General features: G+C 43.5%; 1 protein-coding gene across 1 annotated transcript in view; it reads right to left on the bottom strand.

The window, feature by feature from the left end:
- SYT16 (synaptotagmin 16) overlaps window positions 1-25,862 on the bottom strand; it is a 105,063-nt gene extending 79,201 nt beyond the window's left edge. The window contains exon 1 of the mRNA XM_077265627.1: window positions 25,526-25,862. Within this exon, the coding sequence (XP_077121742.1) occupies window positions 25,526-25,538 (13 nt within the window). The 5' untranslated portion in view covers window positions 25,539-25,862. The remainder of the gene's footprint in view (window positions 1-25,525) is intronic.
- Between the last annotated feature and the right edge of the window lie 544 nt (window positions 25,863-26,406).

The raw sequence follows: 26,406 nt of genomic DNA, 5'->3' as shown, positions 1-26,406 counted from the left end.
ACCAACGTTACGGGACGTTTGGTAGTTAGTCCAGGCTTGCAAGTGCATGCTGGTTAAATGTCTATGCATGCACGTTGTATTTAAATTTAGGGGATTCTTCCCTCTGCTAAATGTCTTTGAGCATTTCTTACAGATAACTTTGCACTGATCATTCGGATCTTGGTTAAAAAATTGCCACACTGCACTCTTCCTACTATCGGATACCTTTTCAGGCATTGCACGCTGTGCTACTTTCACCGGATGGCCAAGCTGTCCTAAAACTGTTTTTGTTTTAGACACACGTTTTGGGCCTGATACGGGCCTGCCAGATGAAAGCTGTTGCGATGTTGATGCCTGCTGCGGATCATCCTCCTCCACATCAGAGCTACTGCCAGCGGCACCCTGTTCCCCCAATGGCTGCCAATCTGGGTCAACAACTGGGTCATCTATCACCTCCTCTTCAATGTCCTGTGCACCGTCCTCTGTGTCACCGTGTAAGGTGCTATAGCGTTCGGGACGGGGCACCATAGTCTCATCAGGGTCAGATTCTGGCTCAGTACACTGCGAGGGCAATGTAGTGATCTGAGTCAATGGAACAGCATAATAATCTAGCTGTGGCTGTGCATCTGTGCACTCCATGTCCGATTCATCTTGTAATGGGCTGTTAACTATTTCCCTTTCTAACCCTGGCACGGTATGTGTAAAGAGCTCCATGGAGTAAACTGTAGTGTCGCCTGCCGCATCCTTCAGTTTTGCTTTGAGTGAAGGACACAAGGAAGCAACTTGTTCCTGACCGGGAGCATCCACTGACGACTCGCTACCTTTATATTTGGAACTTTCTGAAGAGGAGGCGAAAGAGCTAGAGGCTGAGTCAGCAATGAAAGCCAAAACTTGTTCCTGCTGCTCCGGCTTTAAAAGCGGTTTTCCAACTCCCAGATAAGGGAGCCTTCGAGGCCTTGTGTAGCCAGACGATGACGCTGGCTCAACACCTCCAGCCTTAGGTGCTATTTTGCTTTTCCCACTACCACCAGATGCTCCACTACCACCATCAGTACCAGCTGGCAATGACCACCCACGGCCTCTTCCACCAGACTTCACATTTTTGGGAAAATGTAACCAAACTAACAACCGTTATATGGTACTATAAAACAAGGTAGAAGGTGTATCTAAACTTGTTGAGAATTTAAATCTCCCTTTTTTGTGTGGGAGACTGCTGCAAAAAAAACAGGCCCGCTGTATTACACTACACAATGTAAGTGGCAGAAAGTGGCTGCAAGATATAAAAAAAAAAAGGGACTGTACTACAATAACAATCTCCCTACAATGATCTCAGGACAAGTATGTCAGCAATAAAAAGGACTGCTGCACACAAGAGTGTGGACAAATAAACAATAGAACTGTGCAGAAAGGAGCAACAAGATTTTTGCTTTTAAAAAAGCAGTTGGTTTGCACAGCGGCGTACAAACAGCAATGCAGCTATCAGGGAGCCTTATAAGGCAGCCTAATAAGCTACAGAGCTGATGCACAAAAATCTAGCCTCCACCGTCCCTGCAAAACAAAGGTGGTGTTGGACAGTGGAAATCGCTACAGCACAAGCAGTTTGGGGGTTAATCTTCCCTCCCTAACTATATCCCTTCTTCTGATGAAGCTGCAGAAACCTCTCCCTATGCTCAGATCAGCAGCAGTAAGATGGCGGTCGGCGTGCACGCCCCTTTATAGCCCCTGTGACGCCGCAGAAAGCAAGCCAATCACTGCCATGCCCTTCTCTAAGATGGTGGGGACCGAGACCTATGTCATCACGCTGCCCACACTCTGCGTCCTCCTTCATTGGCTGAGAAATGGAGCTGAAAGCGTCATACGAAACGCGACTTTGGTGCGAAGATCGCCGACAGCATGGCCGATCCCACACTAGGATCGGGTCAGGTTTCATGTGACCCAACTTTGCCGAAAGTCGTCGATTTTTTAAATTGACCGATCCGTTTCGCTCAACCCTACTTGTCACCATACGATTATATTATTGACGGCCCAATTAAAGGTCCTGCATGAAGCATAATCCATCCAAAGGCCAGCCCGAATAGGAGCCCGCTGTATATAGGTGTGCATGGCTGTTATGCTTCTGTGGTGGCCACATAGATAGCGATAAGGCCATGTTCACATGTTCAGTATTTGGTCAGTATTTTACCTCAGTATCTGTAAGCCAAAACCAGGAGTGGGTGATAAATACAGAAGTGGTGCATATGTCCCTATTATACTTTTCCTCTGATTGTTCCATTCCTGGTTTTAGCTTACAAATACTGATGTAAAATACTGACCAAATACTGTCTGTGTGAATGTGGTCTAATACTAGTAATCCCATGTATATTGCAGCTTTCTGTATAAATTAAATGAATACATTTTTAAAAAAAATCTGTAAAACTTCAAAATAGACTGTGTGCGTTCATGGAGAATTAGGCTATGTGCACACATAGAATGGTCCACTGCGGATTTTTCCACAGCGGATTTGATAAATCCGCAGCGTTTTTCCTGCGGATTTATTGCGGATTTACCGTGGTTTTTGTGCGGATTCCACTGTGGTTTTCTATTGGAGCAGGTGTAAAATCGCTGCGGAATCCGCACAAAGAAGTGACAAGCTGCGGAATGTAAACCACTGCGTTTCTGCTCGTTTTTTTCCGCAGCATGGGCACAGCGTTTTCAGTTTCCCATAGGTTTACATTGTACTGTAAACTCATGGGAAACTGCTGCGGATCCGCAGCAAAATCCGCATCGTGTGCACAGAGCCTCATTATGTGACTCGTATCCAGCATTTTTAACCAGTGTTTTCCTCTACAGGCTCTATCTTTAATTTTCAGTTGTCTCTGAAAGTTGTCTATAGACCGGACAAAGATCTCCCTAAGAATCTGCCACCTGAGCTTATGACAAATGATAGGGGGCACTACCAGTGTGAGACATGTAAAGACTTTACACAGCTTTGCAGTGAGGTCAGAACTAACACAGTACAACAGAGCCGAGATAGTACAGCACAAGTGAACTTTGTCTCTTGCACCCACTTACAGCAGCAGTTGTCCTCTCATAGTGTTGACAGCTCTGCTACAGAGCTGTGCCTGATTATAACACAGTACAGCAGAGGGGACTATTGTTTCACTACAAGCACAGCAAGCACATTGGCAGTTGTCCTCCCACAGTGCTGTCAGCTCTACTGTACTGACCTTTCCCCATGCTGACTGCCTGTGAAATAGCACCTGGAGCACTATCAGAGGACAACTGCAGCTGCAAATGTTTTTGTAATGAGACAAACGCCAATTATGCTGTAGTGTGTTGGCTGTGCTGTGTCGGCTGTGCTGTATTGTTCCGGCTGTGCTGTTCTGTGTTGGTTCTGCTGTACCGCATTGGCACTGCTGTATCAAGTCAACTCTGCTGTACCGTGTCAGCTGTGCTGTACTGAGTTGGCACTGCTGTACTGTGCCAGCTTTAATCTCACTGCAGAACTGTTTTTGATTATGAGAGAAAAATGCCAGTCATTACATGTCTCACTCTGGAGGCAGATTCTCAGGGAGATCTATGTCTGGCCCATAGATCTTAACAGCTCATTTACATATAAGAAAAATGTGGATTTCTCTGGAATAAGACCTCAGATCGCAGAGACCAAGGAATCATTTTATTCAATTTTCTATGACCATATAGACGACTTAGGAGGCTCGATCCTACTGACAGATTCCCTTTTTAAAGACACGTTGTAGCCCTTCTCAATACCAGACAGGCAAGTGAGAGGTGCTGCTGACTAGGCAACCATCAGCCGCTGGGCAAGTTTTTTGCAGCGGTCCTATTAATTAAAACAGGACATGTGCATGATGGAGGCTGATGCACCACTCTACTCCTGATGCAGAAATGAGAGATATCCCTTTAAGTTACTCTAAAGGTTTAGCATCACTAAGATATCTATTTTTACTTGGGCCTGGCTTTAGAAACCCCATAGAAAAGCTGTTATAGTTTCCATCATTTACCCCAGTGATGTGTCACTAATTGCTCTTTCAATAGAATAATTGTTTTATCAGCAGCGGATTATCACTCGTGCCTCCTAGTCCAACCATGCACCCTCCACTGACTAGCAGCTTTCTGTCATTATACAGTACACACAGAAAGTGGCCAATCGGTGTTGTGGGCAGGGTTATACAGGGCAGAGCTTTTGAGCTCAGCTAGATCTGCAGCAGAAAAACTGTGATTGTATCACAACTGGTGCACCCAGTAAACTAAGTGATACATTGCTGGAATCGGGGTCTCTGGCCCTACATTATGATGCTCTCAGATTACATAGCAAAAACCTGCTGACAGATTCCCTTTAACAAGCTACTTTTGGTCTCAACCAAACTTGCAGTGTATCCCCAACCTAATGGGTGTTGCTAATCCTAAATCACACCTGATTGCGCATAAAAAAAGCTGCACGCAATATGGACAGCATCACAGTTACAGTTAGATTTTAAGCAATACAATCAGTGATTTTTTTTCAAAACTACAGCAAGCAGCCCAGTAAATATCACACCACTGGAATCAGTGTCTCTGTCTCTACATTATGCCACTCTTAGGCTAGTTTCACACTAATGTTTTGAGGAGGTGCGGAGGGCTGCGGACTTCCTCCGTTAAGCCCCGCCCTCGGCCGCACCTCTGCCACTAGCTCCGCCTACTTCGGCATGCGGCCTACGTACCTATCTTTAACATTAGGTACGCAGGTCGTGCGGCTGTATGCGGAGGCTGCCGCATGCGTCGTTTTGACAATGCAGAAAAAAAAATTGCTACAAGCTGCGTCCTACGCTGGTCGCCGCATCATGAAAACGACGCATGCGGAAGCATCCGCATACAGCGGCACGACCTGCGTACCTCATGTTAAAGGTAGGTACACAGGCCGCATGCAGAAGTAGGCGGAGCTAGAGGCGGAGGTGCGGCCGAGGGCGGGGCTTCACGGAGGAAGTCCGCAGCCCTCCGCAGCTCCTCCAAACGCTAATGTGAAACCAGCCTTAGATTATCAGTAGCTGATATATAAATCTACGAAAGTAAATACAAAATGTAGCTTGAAAAATATATTAGGAAAATGCTTCAAATGCTTAAATAGCAACTCCTCGATCCTCCTCTGAAGATCCTGCTATGTTCTTGTTATCTATACAGGCTATCCATCAATACAGCAGGGTCACGAGGTAGAGACCAATATGCATAGTCATTGGGAATGGAGCAGAATTTGTGGATCTGCCCAGACTTAGATGTACGTCTGCACTGCCAGCGGTGAAGAATCGGATTACCTTGTCACTTACTAGGATCGAGGCTTTTATCAAGCAAAATGCATTATCCCTCCAGCTCATTAGTGCCTGATCGCCTTCCTCTTAAAAGCTTTATAGTGTAAGTTATCGTCCCCAGGGCCTGATGACGTAAGGAGATGAAGTTCCTTTCCAAATCTCTTATTAAGATGTATGATATGGAGTTTTTATACTGATTCTGCAGCGGATCCTGCTCCAAAATCCACATCAAAAAACACTTCATATATATATTTATTTAAAAAAAAAAAAGATGCCTATAGTGGACGTGGTGTTCTTTTCACCACATTTTTTTTTTAGCCCTATGCAATTAAATCAATAGGAAGTTTATTTAAATAGTTTCTCAAGAATTGGATTTTGGAGCAGAATCTGCCTCCAATTCCTTGCCAAAAAAACGTATTTTGAACATAACCGCATGGGTCTTTTTGCTGAGCAGAAATTCCATGTTTTTGAGGAGGATTTGGAAAGTTTCCGCTCAGTGGCTATGTGCACACAGTCTTTTTTGCTGAGTTTTTGGAGCAAAAACTCAGTTTTTGATGAGTTTTGAGAGTTGGAGTTTCTGCTCAGTTTCTGCTCCAAAACTTCCTAGAGAAAAAAAAGAATCTGTGTGCGCACACCCTTCTTCCTTCAAACATAATTATTGACCTATTAAAAAAAATCAGTTCATCATTTGTTGTTTTTTTGTTTTCAAAAGGAGTTGTCAGGGCTTCAAGTCTGTAGTCACTATGTGACTGCAGATTTATGAATCCTCACAGTACGCAATGTGCACACTGTCAGGATTCTCCGCTGCCAGTGCTGGGAGCAGTCAAGAGCATGACCGCAAGTATGTGACTTGCATAAATGTGGTTCATGAGCCAACTAGATGGGCTTGGCCTCGCTCAATGCAAGTAAATTCAGCGAGGCAGGACACGTCTAGTCAGAATGTGGCAGGAAGCATTCAAATTGCACATGACCATCCACTCCCGGCAACAGAGAATCCTGACAGCGCGCAGTGCACACACTGTGAGAATCCACAAGTCTGTAGTCATATAGAGTGACTGCAGACTTGTACCCCAAGTTCGGACAACCCCTACAAGTCATTTTTTTGTCTTTGCTTTGTTTTTTTGTGCTGGTGGATTTTGCGTCAAAAATTTTTTTTTTGCTTTTTTTATACTCCTTTTTAGAGTAAAATGTCCCACAATCTTTGCAGTAAGCTTTAAAATGTTGCATCTTTGCCTTTAACCGCGCAAAAAATATATCTGCACTCTAGCATTCATTAGATATTCCTCCGGGAAATAGTTGGATCAACTGACAGTCAACCTTTCCCCTTGATATTAGGGTGTGGCTGACATTGCCATTGCTGATTGGACACTGGGACTGTTCAGGGACACACACCCAAGGAACCACAGAGAAGCAGCATAGAGCAGAGGGATCCAAAGTGGATCTCCAGCTAGAGGCCTCGCATGTTGTGTCCCGGATTGATGCTTTTTGCAGGAGACATCTTCATCTAATTGTCTTCTGTCTGGAATTTTCTGGGCCATAAATAATATATAAGACGATCACAGTAGTGGAGTTACATTTCTACTTTTATTACCAGTAAGTAACATTAGGATAACGTCTTCTGCAGGTTCCTTCCTTACAAATCACCGTCCATGTACAGGATGTACCGCTCCGAGCTCTGCATCAAGCAGAAACCAAGATTTCCCCGACCAGCAGAAATTTTACAGAACGGAAAATATTTAGAAAATGTCCTAATGTTCTCCTTTCACTTTACTGCATTTTTTAATGCTGCTTTTTTTGCATAGAAAATCTACCGCTTTTAACTATCCAAGCAAAGTGGATGTGATTTCATGAAAACCCCTGCCTGCTCTGCACCGTTGAACTGTGTGTTTTTTGGTGCTTTTTTCACAATGGGAGCCTGAAAAAACGCAGTTGTGCTTTTAAGTGCAGAATCAAAACTTTTCTGTGCTAAACAAAATGCATAAAAAGCTGCACAAAAAAACACTTTTTTTGTTCCCCGTCTTCCAAAAGTCAGAACTTTTTTTATTCTTCCGTCCACTTAGCCGTATGAGGGCTTACTTTCTGCGGGACGAATTGTACTTTTGAATTACACCCATCATTTTACCATATAGTGTACTGGAAAAAAAGGGAAAAAAATTCCAAGTATGGTGAAACTGTAAAAAAAACCCGTTCAATTCCACAATTGTTTTTTGAGTTTTTTATTTAGCATGTTTACTGTAAAGTAGGACTGACCTGCTATTATGATTCCCCAGGTCAGTGTAGTTTTTTTTATTTAAGTGGTAAAAAAAATCTGAAATTCGTTAAAAAATAAGATAAAATTTGGTTGTTTTGCCATTTTCCGTAACGTCTTTATTTTTCAGGACTGTGTGAGGGCTTATTTTCTGTGCCCTGAGGTGACGTTTTTATGGATACCGCTTTGGGTAGATACAATGTTTTTATTGCCTTTTGTTGCAATGTTGCGGCAGGCAAAGAAAAATGTAATTCTAGCATTTCGATTTTTTTTCTCCTTACGCCAATCTGATTAAATTATTTTATATTTTCATAGATCAGACTTTTATGAATGCAGTGATACCAAATATGTGCATTTTTAGTTTTCTTATTGCATTGGTTATTTTTTTAACACTTATTTTATTTTTTATTTTTATTTCACTTTTTATTGTATTTCTTAGTCAAGCACCTAATTGCTGGCTTTCACGGGAGGATCGCCATGACAAGCGTGGGGGGCTTCAGCAGACCCTCGGCTGTCATGGCAACCCATCTGTGTCCTGCAATCACATTACTGGCGAACCGATGGAAGCGTGGAATGAGTCGTCCGCATTATCTGCTGGGAAAAATGCAGGCTCGGTGTGTGAGCCTGCATCAAAGGCAAGGATACAACATAATGTATTTAGTAGTGATGAGCTAGTATACTCGTTGCTCAGGAGGTCTCCGAGTATTTGTTAGTGCTCGGAGATTTAGTTTTTGTTGACACAGCTGCATGATTTACGGCTGTTAGACAGCTTGAATACATGTAGGGATTCCCTAGCAACCAGGCAACCCCCACATGTATTCAGGCTGGCTAGCAGCCGTAAATCATGCTGCTACGTTGATAAAAACTAAATCTCTGAGCGCTAACAAATACTTGGAGACCACCCGAGCACACTCAGGAAAACCCAAGCAACGAGCATACTCGCTCATCACTAGTAATTAGTGATGAGCGAATAGCATTGTTGCCTGGGTTTTCCCGAGCATGCTCGGGTGGTCTCCGAGTATTTATTAGTGCTCAGAGATTTATTTTTTGTCGCCTCAGCTGCATGGTTTACCGGTGCTAGACAGGCTGAATACATGTGAGGAATGCCTGTTTCTTAGTGAATTCTCACATGTATTCAGGCTGTCCAGCAGCCGTAAATCATGCAGCTGAGGCTACGAAAACTAAATCTCAGAGCACTAACAAATACTCGGATACCACCCAAGCGTGCTCGGGGAGACCCTAGCAACAATGCTATTCGCTCATCACTAAGTAATGGATTGGCTCATTTACTGCCCAGAAAAGTCTATGGAGAGGGAGAAGAAGAAAACTAGAATGAGAGAGAGAAGAATTTAAACACATAGACAGTGCTGCTGCTTTCTAGTAAGTATTAAAGCTCACACAAGAGCTGAATGCACAGCAACACTGCTCTTTACAGGTACTCCATACTAAACGTGTGCTACGTAGAGGCAGAAGAGCAGAAATATCTTGTCTGTATGTGCTTTGCATGGGAGACCTCATAGCAGCTAGTCTCCTCCCGATAGATCAGAAGAAACAACTGGCAATTAGGGAGACAACAGAGGGGAAAACTGGTGAAAAATGCAGGATACAAGGAATGGCCAGATATAACATTATTCCCCATGTACACACACAACAACACATTGTGACAAGTCGCCTGACACAACAGATACGTTTCAAGGATTAAATCCCCTTCCTGATCGATGTCTGCACACTTTGCAGACAGGTTTGTTACAGTACGGCAGTATATGTTGGTGCTATCAGGAGAGGTTTGCATCTGTTCGGAGAATTTTTGATACTTGGCCATACTGCAGAAAACGTTCTCTGCATACTCCCTCTGTTAATCACGTGGGCAGCTCATCAAGCTGTGTAATGTGTCCCAGAGTGCAACGTCCTATATCTGGGACACAGAGTCGTGCAGAAAAAAAATCTAATTATTTCAGACATTAATATTCGCTCACCATAGATTCGTAACTCGAACATCTGACGTTCGATGCTGAACGGCTCAAGGCAAAGGATTTAGTAACGATCAGTAGAGTAGCACAAAGTCATGGCCATAAGGATCAATCAGCAATGACTGGTTGTGTACATAGTGGGACTCCGGCCTCCTGGACCTCCACTTATCATTTAAGAGCCTGGACCTTTAGGGCCTTTGTTTGGCTTTGACCTATATGTGTATAACTGGCACCGAACCCATTGATTTCCATTGAGTAATGGTTTAGACTGGAAGTGTACAACCAATGATTTGTGCAAATCTGGGGTTTGCAAACTGACTGGGGAATCTCCAGAAGACAGCAATAGCTTCCCCCAATAGTGGTCCCCCATTAGGTTAGGGGAAAAAATGACTAATGCGGGAAAGAGTCTATATCCTGTTGCATGGGGTACTAGAATATTCGTATTTGTTGGCCGTATGATACTTTGGCTAACAACTATCTCCCCAAGTCAATGGGCGGAATGCTCCTGGGTTCTCTAAGAAAATTGGCTACATCAAGAAGGGATTTTTTCTCCAGCAGTGCCACAAAGTGAAAATTTAGTCTTGCCCTGCAGTACTGATCTATAGCCTCTATACAGTGCCACTACAGCAGAACAAGGTCCAGTGGAGCCAAAATAAAAGCCATATACAGTGCCAATAAGACTAAGCGGCAGGAAAAAATTACACCCATGTTCACAATCTGTTTTTCAGCATTTTCAGGCTTTCATTTCAAGTCTGCAGTGACTCTATGTGACTGCAGAATTGTGAATCTGAACAGCACACGCTGTGAAGATTTCCCAGTGCTGGTGCCAGAAGTGGGCGGTCATGTAACCGCAAGTATGCGATCTGCATACTTCAAGCCACATTCCGACTAGATGTGTCTGGCCTCGCTCATTTCCCTTGTATTGAGAGAGGCCACACAAGTCTAGTTGGCACGTGACCACATGTATGCATGCTTGCGATCCTCCTGGCACGAGAATCCTCACAGCATGCAGTGTGTGCACTGTGAGGATGCATAAGTCTGCAGTCACGTAGAGTGACTGTAGACTTGAACCCCAAACCTGGACAACACCTTTAACCCCTTCATGACATGCGCCGTACTAGTACTGCGCATGTCATGTCTCCCCCTTTGATGTGGGCTCCGGCGGTGAGCCCACATCAAAGTCGCGACATGTCAGCTGTTTTGAACAGCTGACACGTGCGCGCAATAGCGGCGGGTGAAATCGCGATTCACCTGCCGCTATTAACCTGATAAATACCGCTGTCAAACGCTGACAGCGGCATCTAACTACCGCTTCTGGCCGCGCGACCGGAAATGAGCGCATCGCCGACCCCGTCACATGATCGGGGTCGGCGATGCGTCAGGATGGTAACCATAGAGATCCTTGAGACCTCCATGGTTACTGATGCCGGCCTGCTATGAGCGCCCCCCTGTGGTCGGCGCTCATAGCAAGCCTGCATTTCAGCTACATAGCAGCGATCTGATGATCGCTGCTATGTAGCTGAGCCGATCGAGTGGTGCCAGCTTCTAGTCTCCCATGGAGGCTATTGAAGCATGGCAAAAGTAAAAAAAAATGTTTTTAAAAATATGAAAAAATATAAAAAAAGTTTAAATCACCCCCCTTTCGCCCCCATCCAAAATAAAACAATAAAGAAAAATCAAACCTACACATATTTGGTATCGCCGCGTTCAGAATCGCCCGATCTATCAATAAGACAAGCATTAACCTGATCGCTAAACAGTGTAGTGAGTAAAAAAAAAAGAAACGCCAGAATTATGCTTTTTTGGTCGTTGCGACATTGCATTAAAATGCAATAACGGGCGATCAAAAGAACATGTCTGCACACAAGTGGTATCATTAAAAACACCAGCTCAGCACGCAAAAAATAAGCCTTCACCTGACCCCAGATCATGAAAAATGGAAACACTACGGGTATTGGAAAATGGCGCATTTTTTTTTAGCAAAGTTTTGAGGTTTTTTTCACCACTTAGATAAAAAATAACCTAGACATGTTTGGTGTCTATGAACTCGTAATGACCTGGAGAATCATAATATCAGGTCAGTTTTAGCATTTAGTGAACCCAGCAAAAAAGACAACCAAAAAACAAGTGTGGGATTCCACTTTTTTTGCAATTTCACCACACTTGGAATTTTTTCCCATTTTCTAGTACAAGACATGGTAAAACCAAAGGTGTCGTTCAAAAGTACAAATCGTCCCACAAAAAATAAGCCCTCAAATGACCATATTGACAGAAAAATAAAAAAGTTATGGCTCTGGGAAGGAGGGGAGTGAAAAACGAAAACGCAAAAACGAAAAAGGGCCGTGGGATGAAGGGGTTAAGGCTTTCATCCACTAAAGTGATTTCCAACTCATGGCTCTCCATGTGGATGCTGGAGTTGTAGCTTTACAAGTGTGTCATACTCTTCTGATAGATCTGCGGTTAGATCACTACGTATTGTGAATCATAGAGCCTCCATTTAGTATGTGTATTTGTGTCCTATATTAAATGAATTTGGTTTCCTTTGGTGCTGAAGAGGTTAACGACCCTTTCTATGCTGGTCAGAAACTTGCAGCTCCATTTTCAGCTGCTTGTGATCTGGCCATTACCTCTCTCTATAAAACCTGGCCAGACTTTCTTTTCCTTGTCAGTGAAAGCTTTGCTTCCTAGCTCCTTGGAGATACTGTGCTGAACAGGAGTTTGTTGTTGCTTCTGGAGATTGTTGCGTGCTGGTTTTGGGTGTATGCTTCCCTCATTGTCCTATTCCCATTTGGTTGATGCCTTCCTATCCTTCCCTATATACCGCTTTTCCTTTGGTGAGTGTTTCATGTTTGTTGCTTTCTGTTATCCTCATCTTGTCTTTGTCTCTTGTTTGCCTTATATTTCCATTCCATGCCTCAGGGTGGGGGAGGGGACAGATCAGGGGTTAACAGGAGCATAGTAAGGTTAGAGACTCGGGCCTTTCTACCTTCAAGAGTACCCGTGGGACAGCGATAGTTAGGGTCCCAGTTCCAGGGACAGTTTGAGGCCTCCCTTCCTTACCAAACACCATCACAGCATAACAGTATGGAGAGTTACGAGTTGGAAAACACTAATCTACAGTGTAGATACAAAACAATCTAGTGTGACTGAACTGTTATAACCTTTGTGCTATGAACCTCTCCAGTGTTCAATGAGTTAAACGATAATTGACATAATGTTAACAAGCAAAAGACAGATACCCTGAGCTGGACACACATCTTGTCCACTAGCACTGCAGCCCTAATGCATCCATCAGAAAAGTGCAAGAAATCAATAACAGTCAAATGAACCAAAACCGACACAAAGCTGTAATGTCTGATCAATATCTCCCACTAATGACGTATCGCCCAGTAGAGGGGGTATGAATGAGAACCTGTCACATTTTACAGATGTAGTTGTGGCAAACTAGAAGATGTCAACATGAAGGTCTGACCAGATGGAGAAGAAACTAAACAAATTGACTGTAGCATCCTCTTGTTAGGTATAGTGCCAGCACTCATTACATGCTGCCCTGTCTTGCTATGTATAGTTCCATCCCTTATTGCATGACGTCCTATTGTTGTGTATAGTGCTGTTCCGCATTACATAGTGCCCTCTCTTGTTGTGTATAGGGCTGTCTTTCATTACATGACGTCCTCCCTTGTAGCGTATAGTGCCATCCCTCAATACATAGCGTCCTCTCTTATTGTATATCGTGCAATCCCTCATTACATATCTGAGGATATGACCGCTTACTAAAGACTATAGGACAAATGGACGTAGAGCGAAAACTTTTTCCAGCACTGAGCACCGGTTTTGTTGTGTTTTTTTTTTACATATTTTCTTGCTGTATTTTATTAGTGATTTGCTTGCTTTTCAGTTCATCCTCAGGAATCAATGTTTACATTCAGTGACAGTAAGCAGAAGAAGAGGAGCAGGCTAGGTCTTATGTAAACCTAAGGCCAGACAGGAGACTGCTAAGGGTAAACGTAAAGCAATCATTCTATCAATCCATTGTTCTTCCAGCCTAAGGCTGCTTTCACACTAGCGTCGGCACAGGGCCGTCGCTATGCGTCGGCACGGGGCCGTCGCTATGCGTCGGCCCGACGTGTGTTGTGAAAGTAATGCCCAACTGGGGCAGCGGAAGTAGTCTTACGACGCTTCCGCTGCCCCATTGTAAGGTCCGGGGAGGAGGGGGCGGACTCGACGCACAAAAAAAGTTACATGTAACTTTTTTTGTGCCGATGATCCGCCAAAACACGACGCAACCGTCGCACGACGGATGTGACGTGTGGCCATATGTCGCAATGTGTCGCTAATGTAAGTCTATGGGGAAAAAACGCATCCTGCAGACAACTTTGCAGGATGCGTTTTTTCTCCTAAACGACGCATTGCGACGTACAGCCAACTACGCTAGTGTGAAAGTAGCCTAAGCCCATTGTGTGGATGGCGAAAGTAGACTCAGGGGAGCCGTCACCACAGGGGGTCTCACACCAGCCCCAGGTGATGGAGTATGCTTTGTTCTGTGAGCTAAAGAAAATTGTTTTAAGGGGCAGGGAGAACAAGGCACATGAATTGAATCAGGCAGCTGTTGGAGGGACTTCGAAGGTAGAGGATCCAAGCTGGGATGGATGGATGGAGTTATGGAGATCGGTTGCTGGCTGGAGTTGTATCCATGAGCTACGGTCGTGATATCCATCATCTGGAGGAACATATGCTGTGACTGCACACTATACCAGCTGGAGATACCAAAATCTGTGGGCCAACCAAAAGTTGGGAGACAGTTAGTATCGCCTGGTATGGTGCCAGTGCAACTACCGATCTCAGATTGGGAACTTGAGGACTGAGGACATTGTATGTTGGCCATCTACCTAGATTTGTTGTACAACCATTCATGTATGGAATAAAAAAATAGTTGTATCATTAACATGCCCAGGTCATTTTTATAACCCACAACCTCAGATCCTCACAACATATGAGAAGGAAAAAGCTGGAAGACGAAGCAGAAATAGGGTTTCTTCTGGGTGGCAATATAAACAGAAATGCACAAAATGTGCTCACTGTATTCGGTTGTGTGCACACAACCTCTTATCGCACTTAAGACTGCTGCAGACCCACAAGGAGATGAAAAGGAGCAAATGGATTGTTCTGCGCTGCCGTAAAAGAATGAAGGATGCCAATCCAGTAGTAAGTGGTTTATTTGTCAAAGCGTTTCAAAACATAGCTTTTTCATCAGGACAAACACTATCTTTCTTATAGTGTCATCCCTCATTACATAATGTCTTCTATTATTGTGTATAGTGTCATCCCTCATTACATAGTGCCCTGTCTTGTGTATAGTATCATCCCTTATTACATAGTGTCCTATCTTATTGTGTATAGCGTTATCCCTTATTACATAGTGTCATCTTATTGTGTATCATGCCGTCCATCAGCTCATATCTTCCATATCTTCCATGGCATCTTCTCTTGTGTATAGTGACATCCCTAATTTCAAAGGGTCCTTTCTTGTGTAGAGCGCAGACCCTCATTACACACAATATTGTGCACAGATATCATGGATACAGACATTGCTAAATACACAACACTGATGTAACTTGACCCATTATGGTCTGTATACCATACAGTTCTCTGATTTGTTTACATATGGTAGGTATGCAAAAAGAATAGATAGACACTGTAAGATCAGGAATTCTAAATACTTTTTTCTGGGCCTCATTAGACAGACCACGCTGGTGCCTGGGCCTAACCATTAGTGGTGCAAGGTTATAGCAAATAAAAGATACAGCCTACTTTATGTTTCTTGTCTCCTGAACTCTGTATAACATTACAATTGTTAAATTATGTTGCTAAATAGGAGATTTCTGCAGCCAGAAAAACACCTGACAGCTAGGGTTGATGGAATAGCTTCGGATAAGAGCTTATCCAAATATCTACAGCACTTCCCGAATAGCTGCCTCAGGAACCCTGATACCTGGAGCACAGTTATTTAGATAAGGAGGGATCAGAAGCTATACGCTCATCCCTAGTGATAGCCCATAATCACAGCTGTCACTACTCTGCCAAGCTGACCCTCAACAACAACTAGGGGGCGCCGCACAGGTGAGAGCAGGCTCATAGACTGAGAAATACTGTGATCGAGAAATAGATAGAGGAGAAATGAGACTGATAGGTCCTGTAATAACAATAGATGGATATTACATAGAAGTAGCAGAGATCTTACCCCATAGCTAGATAATGACAGATCTTTGCTGCAGCACTACACATGCACACAGCTATACACATACGTTACACATGTGCACAGCTATACACAGACTACACATGTACACAGCTATACTCATATAGCACTACACATGCACACAACTATACACATACACTAAACATGCACAAAGCTATACACATACATTAGACATGTACACAGCTATACACAGACTACACATGCACACAACTATACACATACAGCACTACAAATACAGTACATTACACATGTGCACAGCTATACATACAGCACTACAAATACAGTACATTACACATGTGCACAGCTATACACATACACAACGCAAGTACGTAGCTATACACATACACTTCACAAAAGAAAAACTGAAATATCACATGGTCATAAGTATTCAGACCCTTTGCTCAGTATAGAGTAGAAGCATCCTTTTGAGCTAGTACAGCCATGAGCAGGGCCGGACTGGCCATCGGGCATTTCTGGCAAATGCCAGAAGGGCAGGTGGCAGTCGTGGGCCGCTCGCCAGCGCCAACTCACCCCCCCACCAGCGCCGCCGCATTCAACTATACCGGCGTACAGTTGAATGCAATGATGGAGGAGAGAGCGTCCACTGTCGCTCCCTCTCCCATCATTCCCCGCTCTGCCTCTGACACTGCGGGTGCGCGATGACGTCATATCATCGCGCACCTGCTGTGTGTCGGGCGGGCAGACTGCAGCCGCTGAGACCGGAGCCGGGAGCAGCACGGGCACAAGGTGAGGAGAGTGTTTTTTTTGTTTGTTTTTTTTTAAATATATCAATGTGTGATAACTGGATTGTGGGGCTATTGGGGGGGGCTGTATTACATTATATGGGGGCTGTGCTGTATTACATTCTATGGGGGTTGTGATGCATTACATTCTATGGGGGCTGTGCTGCATTACATTCTATGGGGGCTGTGCTGTATTACATTCTATGGGGGCTGTGCTATATTACATTCTATGGGGTCTGTGCTGCATTGCATTCTATGGGGGCTGTGCTGCATTACATTCTATGGGGGCTGTGCTGCGTTACATTCTATGGGGGCTGTGCTGCATTACATTCTATGGGGGCTGTGCTGTATTACATTCTATGGGGGCTGTGCTGCATTGCATTCTATGGGGGCTGTGCTGCATTACATTCTATGGGGGCTGTGCTGTATTACATTCTATGGGGGCTGTGCTGCATTGCATTCTATGGGGGCTGTGCTGCATTGCATTCTATGGGGGCTGTGCTGCATTGCATTCTATGGGGGCTGTGCTGCATTACATTCTATGGGGGCTGGCTGCATTGCATTCTATGGGGGCTGTGCTGCATTGCATTCTATGGGGGCTGTGCTGCATTACATTCTATGGGGGCTGGCTGCATTACATTCTATGGGGGCTGGCTGCATTACATTCTATGGGGGCTGGCTGCATTACATTCTATAGGGCTGTGCTGCATTACATTCTATGGGGGCTGTGCTGCATTACATTCTATGGGGGCTGGCTGCATTACATTCTATGGGTGGCTGTATTACATTCTATGTGGAAGGGCTGTATTACATTCTATGGGGGAGCTGTATTACATTCTATGGGGGGGCCGTATTACATTCTCTGGGGCTACATTATATTCTATGGGAGCTGTATTCTATGGGGAGGTGGGCTGTATTACATTCTATGGGGTGCTGTATTACATTCCATGGGGTGCTGTATTATATTCTATGGAGGGGCTACATTATATTCTATGGGGGGCTGCATTATGCTCTATGAGGGGCTACCATATATTATATATGCAGGGGTTGCATTATACTATATGAGGGGGCTACATTATATTCTCTGGGGGGTTACATTATACTCAGGGGGCTACAATATATTCTGTGGGGTGGCTGCATTATACTCTGGAGTAGCATCATTATACTATATGTGGGCTTCATTATACTGCATCGAGGACTATGGGGAATACATTATACTATATGAAGAACTATGGGGTACATTATACTATGGGAAGTGAATTGTACTACATAGATGACAATGGCAGGGCATTATACTATATGGAGCACTATGAGGAATGTATTATACTATTTGGAGAACTGAAGAGTGTATTATACTATATGGAGGACTGTGGCAGTACATTATACTATATGGAGGACTGAGGAGTGTATTATACTATATGGAGGACGGTAGCAACAATACCGCTCTTTACAGTTGCCGAGCTCAGTGCAAGACCCGGAATATCTGAAGAGCGGTGACATTACTGATGTCACCACTCTTCAGAGTCACCGTGTCTCGTGCTGCGCAGCGGAACCAAAAGTGGCTGTAGGCAACGTTTATGGAGCATCAGAATGAGGTTCCATAGCCTTTCGTCGTCTCATCCCTTCATTATCTACGAGATCCAGTTATGTAGGTAAAGTAGCGGCTTTTCTTGGTACTGCAACTAAAAGCCATAAATAGGACTGAGCTGTAATGCTGGATACAGCTGTAATTATATGTTATATAGTCGTGTTACACTCCCCTCACTTCTTGTAACCTACAAGTGTACAAAGATATTATACAGTCACCATGTGACAAGTGGGCCTGTGTAACTTCAAATGCCAGGGCTGAATTTTAGTCCCAGTCCAGCCCTAGCCATGAGTCTTCTTGGGAATGATGCAACAAGTTTTTCACACCTGGATTTGGGGATCCTCTGCCATTCTTCCTTGCAGATCCTCTCCAGTTCTGTCAGGTCTCTCCAGAGATGCTCAATTGGGTTTAGGTCAGGGCTCTGGCTGGTCCAGTCAAGAATGGTCACAGAGTTGTTCTGAAGCCACTCCTTTCTTATTTTAGCTGTGTGTTTAGGGTCATTGTCTTGTTGGAAGGTGAACCTTCGGCCAAGTCTGAGGTCCAAAGCACCCTGGAAGAGGTTTTCATCCAGAATATCTCTGTACTTGGCCGCATTCATGTTTCCTTCAATGGCAACCAGTCGCGCTGTCTCTGCAGCTGAAAACCAGCCCATAGCATGATGCTGCCACCGCCATGCTTCACTGTTGGTATTGTATTGGGCAGGTGATGAGCAGTGCCAGGTTTTCAACACATATACCACTTAGAATTATCACCAAAAAGCTCTACCTTCATCTCAGCAGACCAGAGAATCTTATTTCTCATAGGCTGGGAGTCATTCATGTGTTTTTTTAGCAAACTATGTGGGCTTTCATATGTCATGCACTGAGGAGAGGCTTCCGTCGGGCCCCTCTGGCAGTAAAATTTAAAAAATATGTGTTTTTATTAATATCACTTAAAAATCTTGTCAGGGATTCAGAACCTCCTGACCAGATGAATATAACGTCATCAATATAGCAGTGCCAGAGGACCAGGTTCTCACGCAGCCCACCTCCCCCATAGATGGCAGTATCCTCCCAGCTGCCAACGTAGAGGTTGGCGTAGCGGGGTGCGAACCTGGTCCCCATGGCAGTACCCCATTGCTGGGAGTAGTAGTTAGTTTCAAAAATAAAATAATTATGTGTTAAAATAAAATAAATCCAATCTCTAATGAACAATATTTGTTCATAGGGGAGGGAACCTGCTTGCTTTTAAATTTTACTGCCACAACCAGCACGGAGATGGTTCATTTTCTTGATTTGAAAATTTTTATAAAAGATGATACTTGCACTTACTGTAAGCCTACTGATTCGTATAATTATATTTCTAAGGACAGTTGTCATCTCCCCAGCTGGCTTTTAAATGTAACAAGGAGCCAGTTTACCCGTGCATTTAGAAATTGTTCACGCCCCCAAGACTTTGAGGTGGAGGCGAATGTATTAACTACCAATTTTTTAAATAAGGGGTATGACATAAACCATCTATTAAATGCTAGACAGATGGTAACTACAAAGTCACGAAATGACCTAATAAGTGGTGGTCATAAAGACAGAGAAAAATCTGATACTATGAATGACATCCCTATCATTGTCCAATATAACACTAATACACACATTTTTAAAAGAATTGTTGGGAAGCATTGGGATTTATTAAGGGAAGATAAAATTATCAGTGATACAATTCCTCTTAATCCCAGATTTATTTTTGGAAAAACCCATAATTTGGGGAATGCCATAGCCCCATCAATACCTTGTTATAATCAGTCAAGAAATCTCAACCAGCGTATTGGCGGAAATATGTGTGGTTTCTTCCCGTGTCGAAATTGTAAAGTGTGCAAATTATTGAAGACTACCAAACAGTCAGTTATCACCAATGGGGCAAATGAATTTGGTATTCGGGATTTAATCACTTGTACCACCACTGGGGTCATTTATTCTCTGAAACGTAGGTCGCACAAAACGCCCACTAAATGTGAGAATAAATGAACATCTGAGAAATATTAAGAATCATTTCATGGGGCACCCACTGTCTAAGCATTATAAAGATAAACATAATGGTTGTATTAATGGCACAATTATTAAAGGTTTGGAAATTGTGAAAAAAGATTGGAGGAAAGGTGATTTTATCAAGAAAATGTCCAGAGCCGAGAGCAAATGGATATTCAATTTGGACTCCTTGAAACCAGCTGGCCTCAACAGTGAGGTTGAGCTATTTGCATTCACCTAGCATATTCCTCCCTCCTCTGTATCTAATGAGTTGATCGTATATAAAGCAGCCTCTGTTCTTCATAGGACCATCCCTGACGAAGGAGACCGTGTTCTCCGAAACGCGTTGGAATTGGTCCTCACTACGCCTTGTACCCTCGTTGGTCACGTGACTGCCTACGTCACGTCAGGACCTGCTGGTCAACTTCTTTGCCGCGGACTTCAAGCACGGGTTTTCTGCACGCTCATACGCCGGCGGGGAGCAGGCTTGGGGAGCGTGTGTCACCGGCCGGGACCGCGCTCCTGTTGGCATCTTTTTCTTTTTCCCTGGCTGCTACTTTCCACTAAGGCTACTTTCACACTAGCGTCGTGCACTGCACGTCGCTATGCGACGTTGCAGCGCACCGACGCTAGCTGTGAAAGCGCCGCACAACGGGGGCAGCGGATGCAGTTTTCCAACGCATCCGCTGCCCCATTGTGATGAGCGGGGAGGCGGGGGGGGAGTTCCGGCCGCACATGCGCGGTCGGAAATGCTGCAGACGACGCACCAAAAAACATGTAACTTTTTTGGTGGCGACGGTCCGACGCAACACGACGCAACCGTCGCACGACGGTTGCGACGTGTGGCAATGCGTCGCACTGCTTCGCTAATGCAAGTCAATGGAGAAAAAACGCATCCTGCAAGCACTTTTGCAGGATGCGTTTTTTCTACAAAATGACGCATAGCGACGCAGTGCATGACGCTAGTGTGAAAGTAGCCTAAGAGGAACTTTACAACATGGACTTTAACATCCTGATGGTATAGAGAGGAACTTTACAGCAGGGATTCCAGCATCTGTATTTCAGAGGTAACCCCTTTCATCATCTAACATTTACAGCTGTTTTAAATTCAACTAACTTGGGGGACTCTATGCTTCAATCTTATTTCCCCTGGAGCTAATGAACTCGAATCTTGGGACTTTTTTCTGCACCTATTTTATGTGGCTTTCTACTATTTGCCGATAGGCTTATTCTAATGGTTTATCGATTTTATAATAAAGTTGTTCGTTTTTTCGACAAGGTATTCTTTTGCGCAAACTATGTAGTATATCTAGTTGTTTTTATCGACATTTTTTGTGGAATTGTCTGTTTTGCAGCAAATACCTGTGCATAGGATTACTCTACGCCAACCCAGTTTTGCTTCTACTAATTTTAACATTGAGAGATAGACAGTCATTTTGTATTTCTCCATTTTCTTACTATTGCGCCAACAGTTGTCTCCTCCTCACCGAGCGTCTTACTTATGGTTTTGTAGCTCATTCCAGCTTTGTGCAGGTCTATGAGCTTGTCCCTGACATCCTTAGAAAGCTCTTTGGTCTTGCCCATGTTGTAGAGGTTAGAGTCTGTCTGAATAATTGAGTCTGTGGACAGGAGTCTTTTATAAAGGTGACTATGTAAGACAGCTGTCTTATAGGGGTAGGGGATCAAATACTTATTTCTTACTGCAAAATGCAAATAAATTTATATAATTTGTGATTTTCTGGATTTTATTTTTGATATTCTATCTCTCAATGTTAAAATTAACCTACCCTTAAAATTAGAGACTGTTCATGTCTTTGTCAGTGGGCAAACTTACAAAATCAGCAACGGATCAAATACTTATTTCCTCCACTGTATACACTACACATGTACGCAGTTATACACATACAATACACATACACACACTACACATGTATGCAGCTATACACATTCACTACACATACATTAAATATTCATACAGCTATACACATACATTACACATGCACACAGCTATACACAGACTACACATGTACGCGGCTATATACATACACTACACATGGACGCAGCTATACACAGACTACACATGTACGCGGCTATATACATACACTACACATGGACGCAGCTATACACAGACTACACATGTATGAAGCTATACACATACACTACACATGTACGCGGCTAGCTATACACATACACTTGACATGTACGCAGCTATACACTACACATGTACACAGCTATACACATACACTACACATGTATACAGCTATACACATACACTACACATATGCGGCTATACACACACCACATAAAAGCTATACACTACACATGTATGCAGCTATACACTACACATGCACAAAGCTATACATACACAACACATGTACACAGCTATACACTACGCCTGCTCACAGCTATACACACACTACACATGTACGCAGCTATACACATACACTACACATAGAGCACTACAATACACTACACATACATTAAACATTCATACAGCTATACACATACATTACACATGCACACAGCAATACACATATTACACACGTACACAGCTATATATATATATATATATATATACACTACACATGAAGGCAGCTAAACAAACAGTATATATGTAAACGGCTATACACACACAGTACACTACATATGCACACAGTTATACACATACACTACACACACACAGTACACATGTACGTGGCTATACACATACACTACACATGCACGTGGCTATACACATACAGTACATACGTAAGCGGCTATACACACAGTACACATGAACGTGGCTATACACTACACATGCACGCAGCTATACACACACTACACATGCGCGCAGCTATACACACACTACACATGCGCGCAGCTATACACATACACTACACATGCGCGCAGCTATACACATACACTACACATGCACACTGCTATATAGATTACACATACGCGGCTATACACATACACTACACATGTACGCAGCTATGCACATACACTATACATGCACACAGCTATACACTTACACTACACATGTATGTGGTTAGCTATACATACACTACACATTTACCTAGCTATACACACACTACACATGTAGGCAGCTATACACATGCACTACACATGTACGCAGCTATACACATGCACTACACATGGCTATACACATAACACATGTACGTGGCTATACATATACAGTACACACGTAAGCGGCTATACACACACAGTACACATGAACGTGGCTATACACATACACTACACATGCACACAGCTATACACATACACTGCACATGCACACGGCTATATAGACTACACATACGCAGCTATACACATATACTACACATGTACAAAGCCATACACTACACATGTATGCAGCTATGCACTACACATGCACACTGCTATATACATACACTACACATGTACACAGCTATGCACATACACTATACACTTACACTACACATGTATGTGGCTAGCTATACATACACTACACATTTACCTAGCTATACACACACACTACACATGTACGCAGCTATACACATGTACGCAGCTATACACATACACTACACATGTATGCAGCTATACACATACACTACACATACACGGCTATACACATACACTACACATGCACACAGCTATATACATACACTACACATGTAAACGGCTAGCTATACGCAAACTACACATGTACGCAGCTGTACACTTACACTACACATGTAGGCAGCTATACATTACACATGTACACTGCTATACACATACACTACACATATACGCAGCTATACACATACACACAGCTGTACACATACACTACACATGTACGGAGTTATACATACACATTACACATGCACACGGTTATACACACACTACACATGTATGCAGCTATACACATACACATGTAGGCAGCTATACACATACACTACACATGTACGTAGCTTTACACATACACACAGCTGTACACATACACATGTACGGAGTTATACATACACATTACACATGCACATGGTTATACACACACTACACATGTATGCAGCTATACACATACACTACACATGCACACAGCTGTACACATACACTACACATGCACACAGCTGTACACATACACTACACATGTACGGAGTTATACATACACATTACACATGCACACGGTTACACACACTACACATGTATGCAGCTATACACATACACTACACATGTATGGAGTTATACATACACATTACACATGCACACGGTTATACACACACTACACATGTATGCAGCTATACACATACACTACACATGTAGGCAGCTATACATTAAACATGTACACTGCTATACACATACACTACACATGTACGTAGCTATACACATACACACAGCTGTACACATACACATGTACGGAGTTATACATACACATTACACATGCACATGGTTATACACACACTACACATGTATGCAGCTATACACATACACTACACATGTACACGGTTATACACACACTACACATGTACGGAGTTATACATACACATTACACATGTACACAGCTATACACATACACTACACATGCACACAGCTCTACACATACACATGTACGGAGTTATACATACACATTACACATGGTTATATACACACTACACATGTATGCAGCTATACACTACACATGTAGGCAGCTATACATTACATATGTACACTGCTATACACATACACTACACATGTACGTAGCTATACACATACAAACAGCTGTACACATACACATGTACGGAGTTATACATACACATTACACATGCACATGGTTATACACACACTACACATGTATGCAGCTATACACATACACTACACATGCACACGGTTATACACACACTACACATGTATGCAGCTATACACACACTACACATGTACGCAGCTATACACATACACTACACATGTACGCAGCTATACACATACACTACACATGCACACAGCTGTACACATACACATGTACGGAGTTATACATACACATTACACATGGTTATATACACACTACACATGTATGCAGCTATACACATACACTACACATGCACACGGTTATACACACTACACATGTATGCAGCTATACACATACACTACACATGCACACGGTTATACACACTACACATGTATGCAGCTATACACATACACTACACATGCACACGGTTATACACACTACACATGTATGCAGCTATACACATACACTACACATGCACACGGTTATACACACACTACACATGTATGCAGCTATACACATACACTACACATGCACACGGTTATACACACACTACACATGTATGCAGCTATACACATACACTACACATGAACACATTCATACACAGCAGTCACAGATTCCTCCCTCTGGTACTAACCTCCCCATCCTCTGCACAGGCTCCTATTGCAGATCTGCCAGGATGGGTTGGTACCCACTTACAAAATGTAAACAAAATGACTGCACCATCCCCTTGCCTGCCCGTCTCCCATCACAGGATTATACTCACTGTCTGTGGCCATGGTGCTTGGTGCAGAAGAAGCCCCCCTAGCCCAGCAGCAGCTGCACGCAGTGAGGAGCAGGGAGGATGCTGAGAGGCTTCATGTTACACAGCCAGCACAGGGGAGCAGAGCTGATGGAGATGATGCAGCTGGCCTCATTGATGATGACCCATCACACACTACAGCTGCAGCTTCCTACCTCCAGTGAGGTGTTACTGCCCAGGGCTGAGCATTGCACTGCAGATCCAGAGCAGGGAGTCACAGAAGTGCAGCAGCGGCTGCTAATCAGTGATTGGCATCTGCCGACTGCCCCTCATCAGGACCACTGTCACAACACATCTCAATGCTCCATCTCTGTCCGTCTGCGTGGTCGCACTGTGGACATACAATGATTTGTCACACAATACAACTGTTATAATCTACGTGACAATATCTGAAAAGCGATCAGGCGAATTCTGAAAGTGACGTATGAAGCGGAGCAGAAAATTGTGTTTGTTATACTTCTCTCATAATGACACATTCCCAGACTACAGCATCAGACTCACAAACTGGTTACATGACCCCCACCACCCTGCAACATGAATACAGACCCCAATCACTGAGAGAAACCTGAACTAAAGCAGAGCCAAGTTCAGACCTCTGCACTGACACAGACCATGATCGCCCAAAACTAGTGCTGACCCAAGGTGATATCCCTAAACTAATATAGACCGCAGACCAGACCCCTAAACTAACAAACCGCAGACCACACCCCTAAATTAATATAGACACCAGACCCCTAAACTAATACACTCTTCAAAAAATTAAAGGGAACACATAAACAACAGAATATAACTCCAAGTAAATCAAACTTCTGTGAAATCAAACTGTCCACTTAGGAAGCAACACT

The sequence above is a fragment of the Ranitomeya variabilis genome, chromosome 1 (genome assembly GCF_051348905.1).
Source record: "Ranitomeya variabilis isolate aRanVar5 chromosome 1, aRanVar5.hap1, whole genome shotgun sequence".
Taxonomy (NCBI): Eukaryota; Metazoa; Chordata; class Amphibia; order Anura; family Dendrobatidae; genus Ranitomeya; species Ranitomeya variabilis.
Note: the sequence above shows the minus strand (reverse complement) of the source record. Positions and strands in the feature narration are given on the sequence as shown.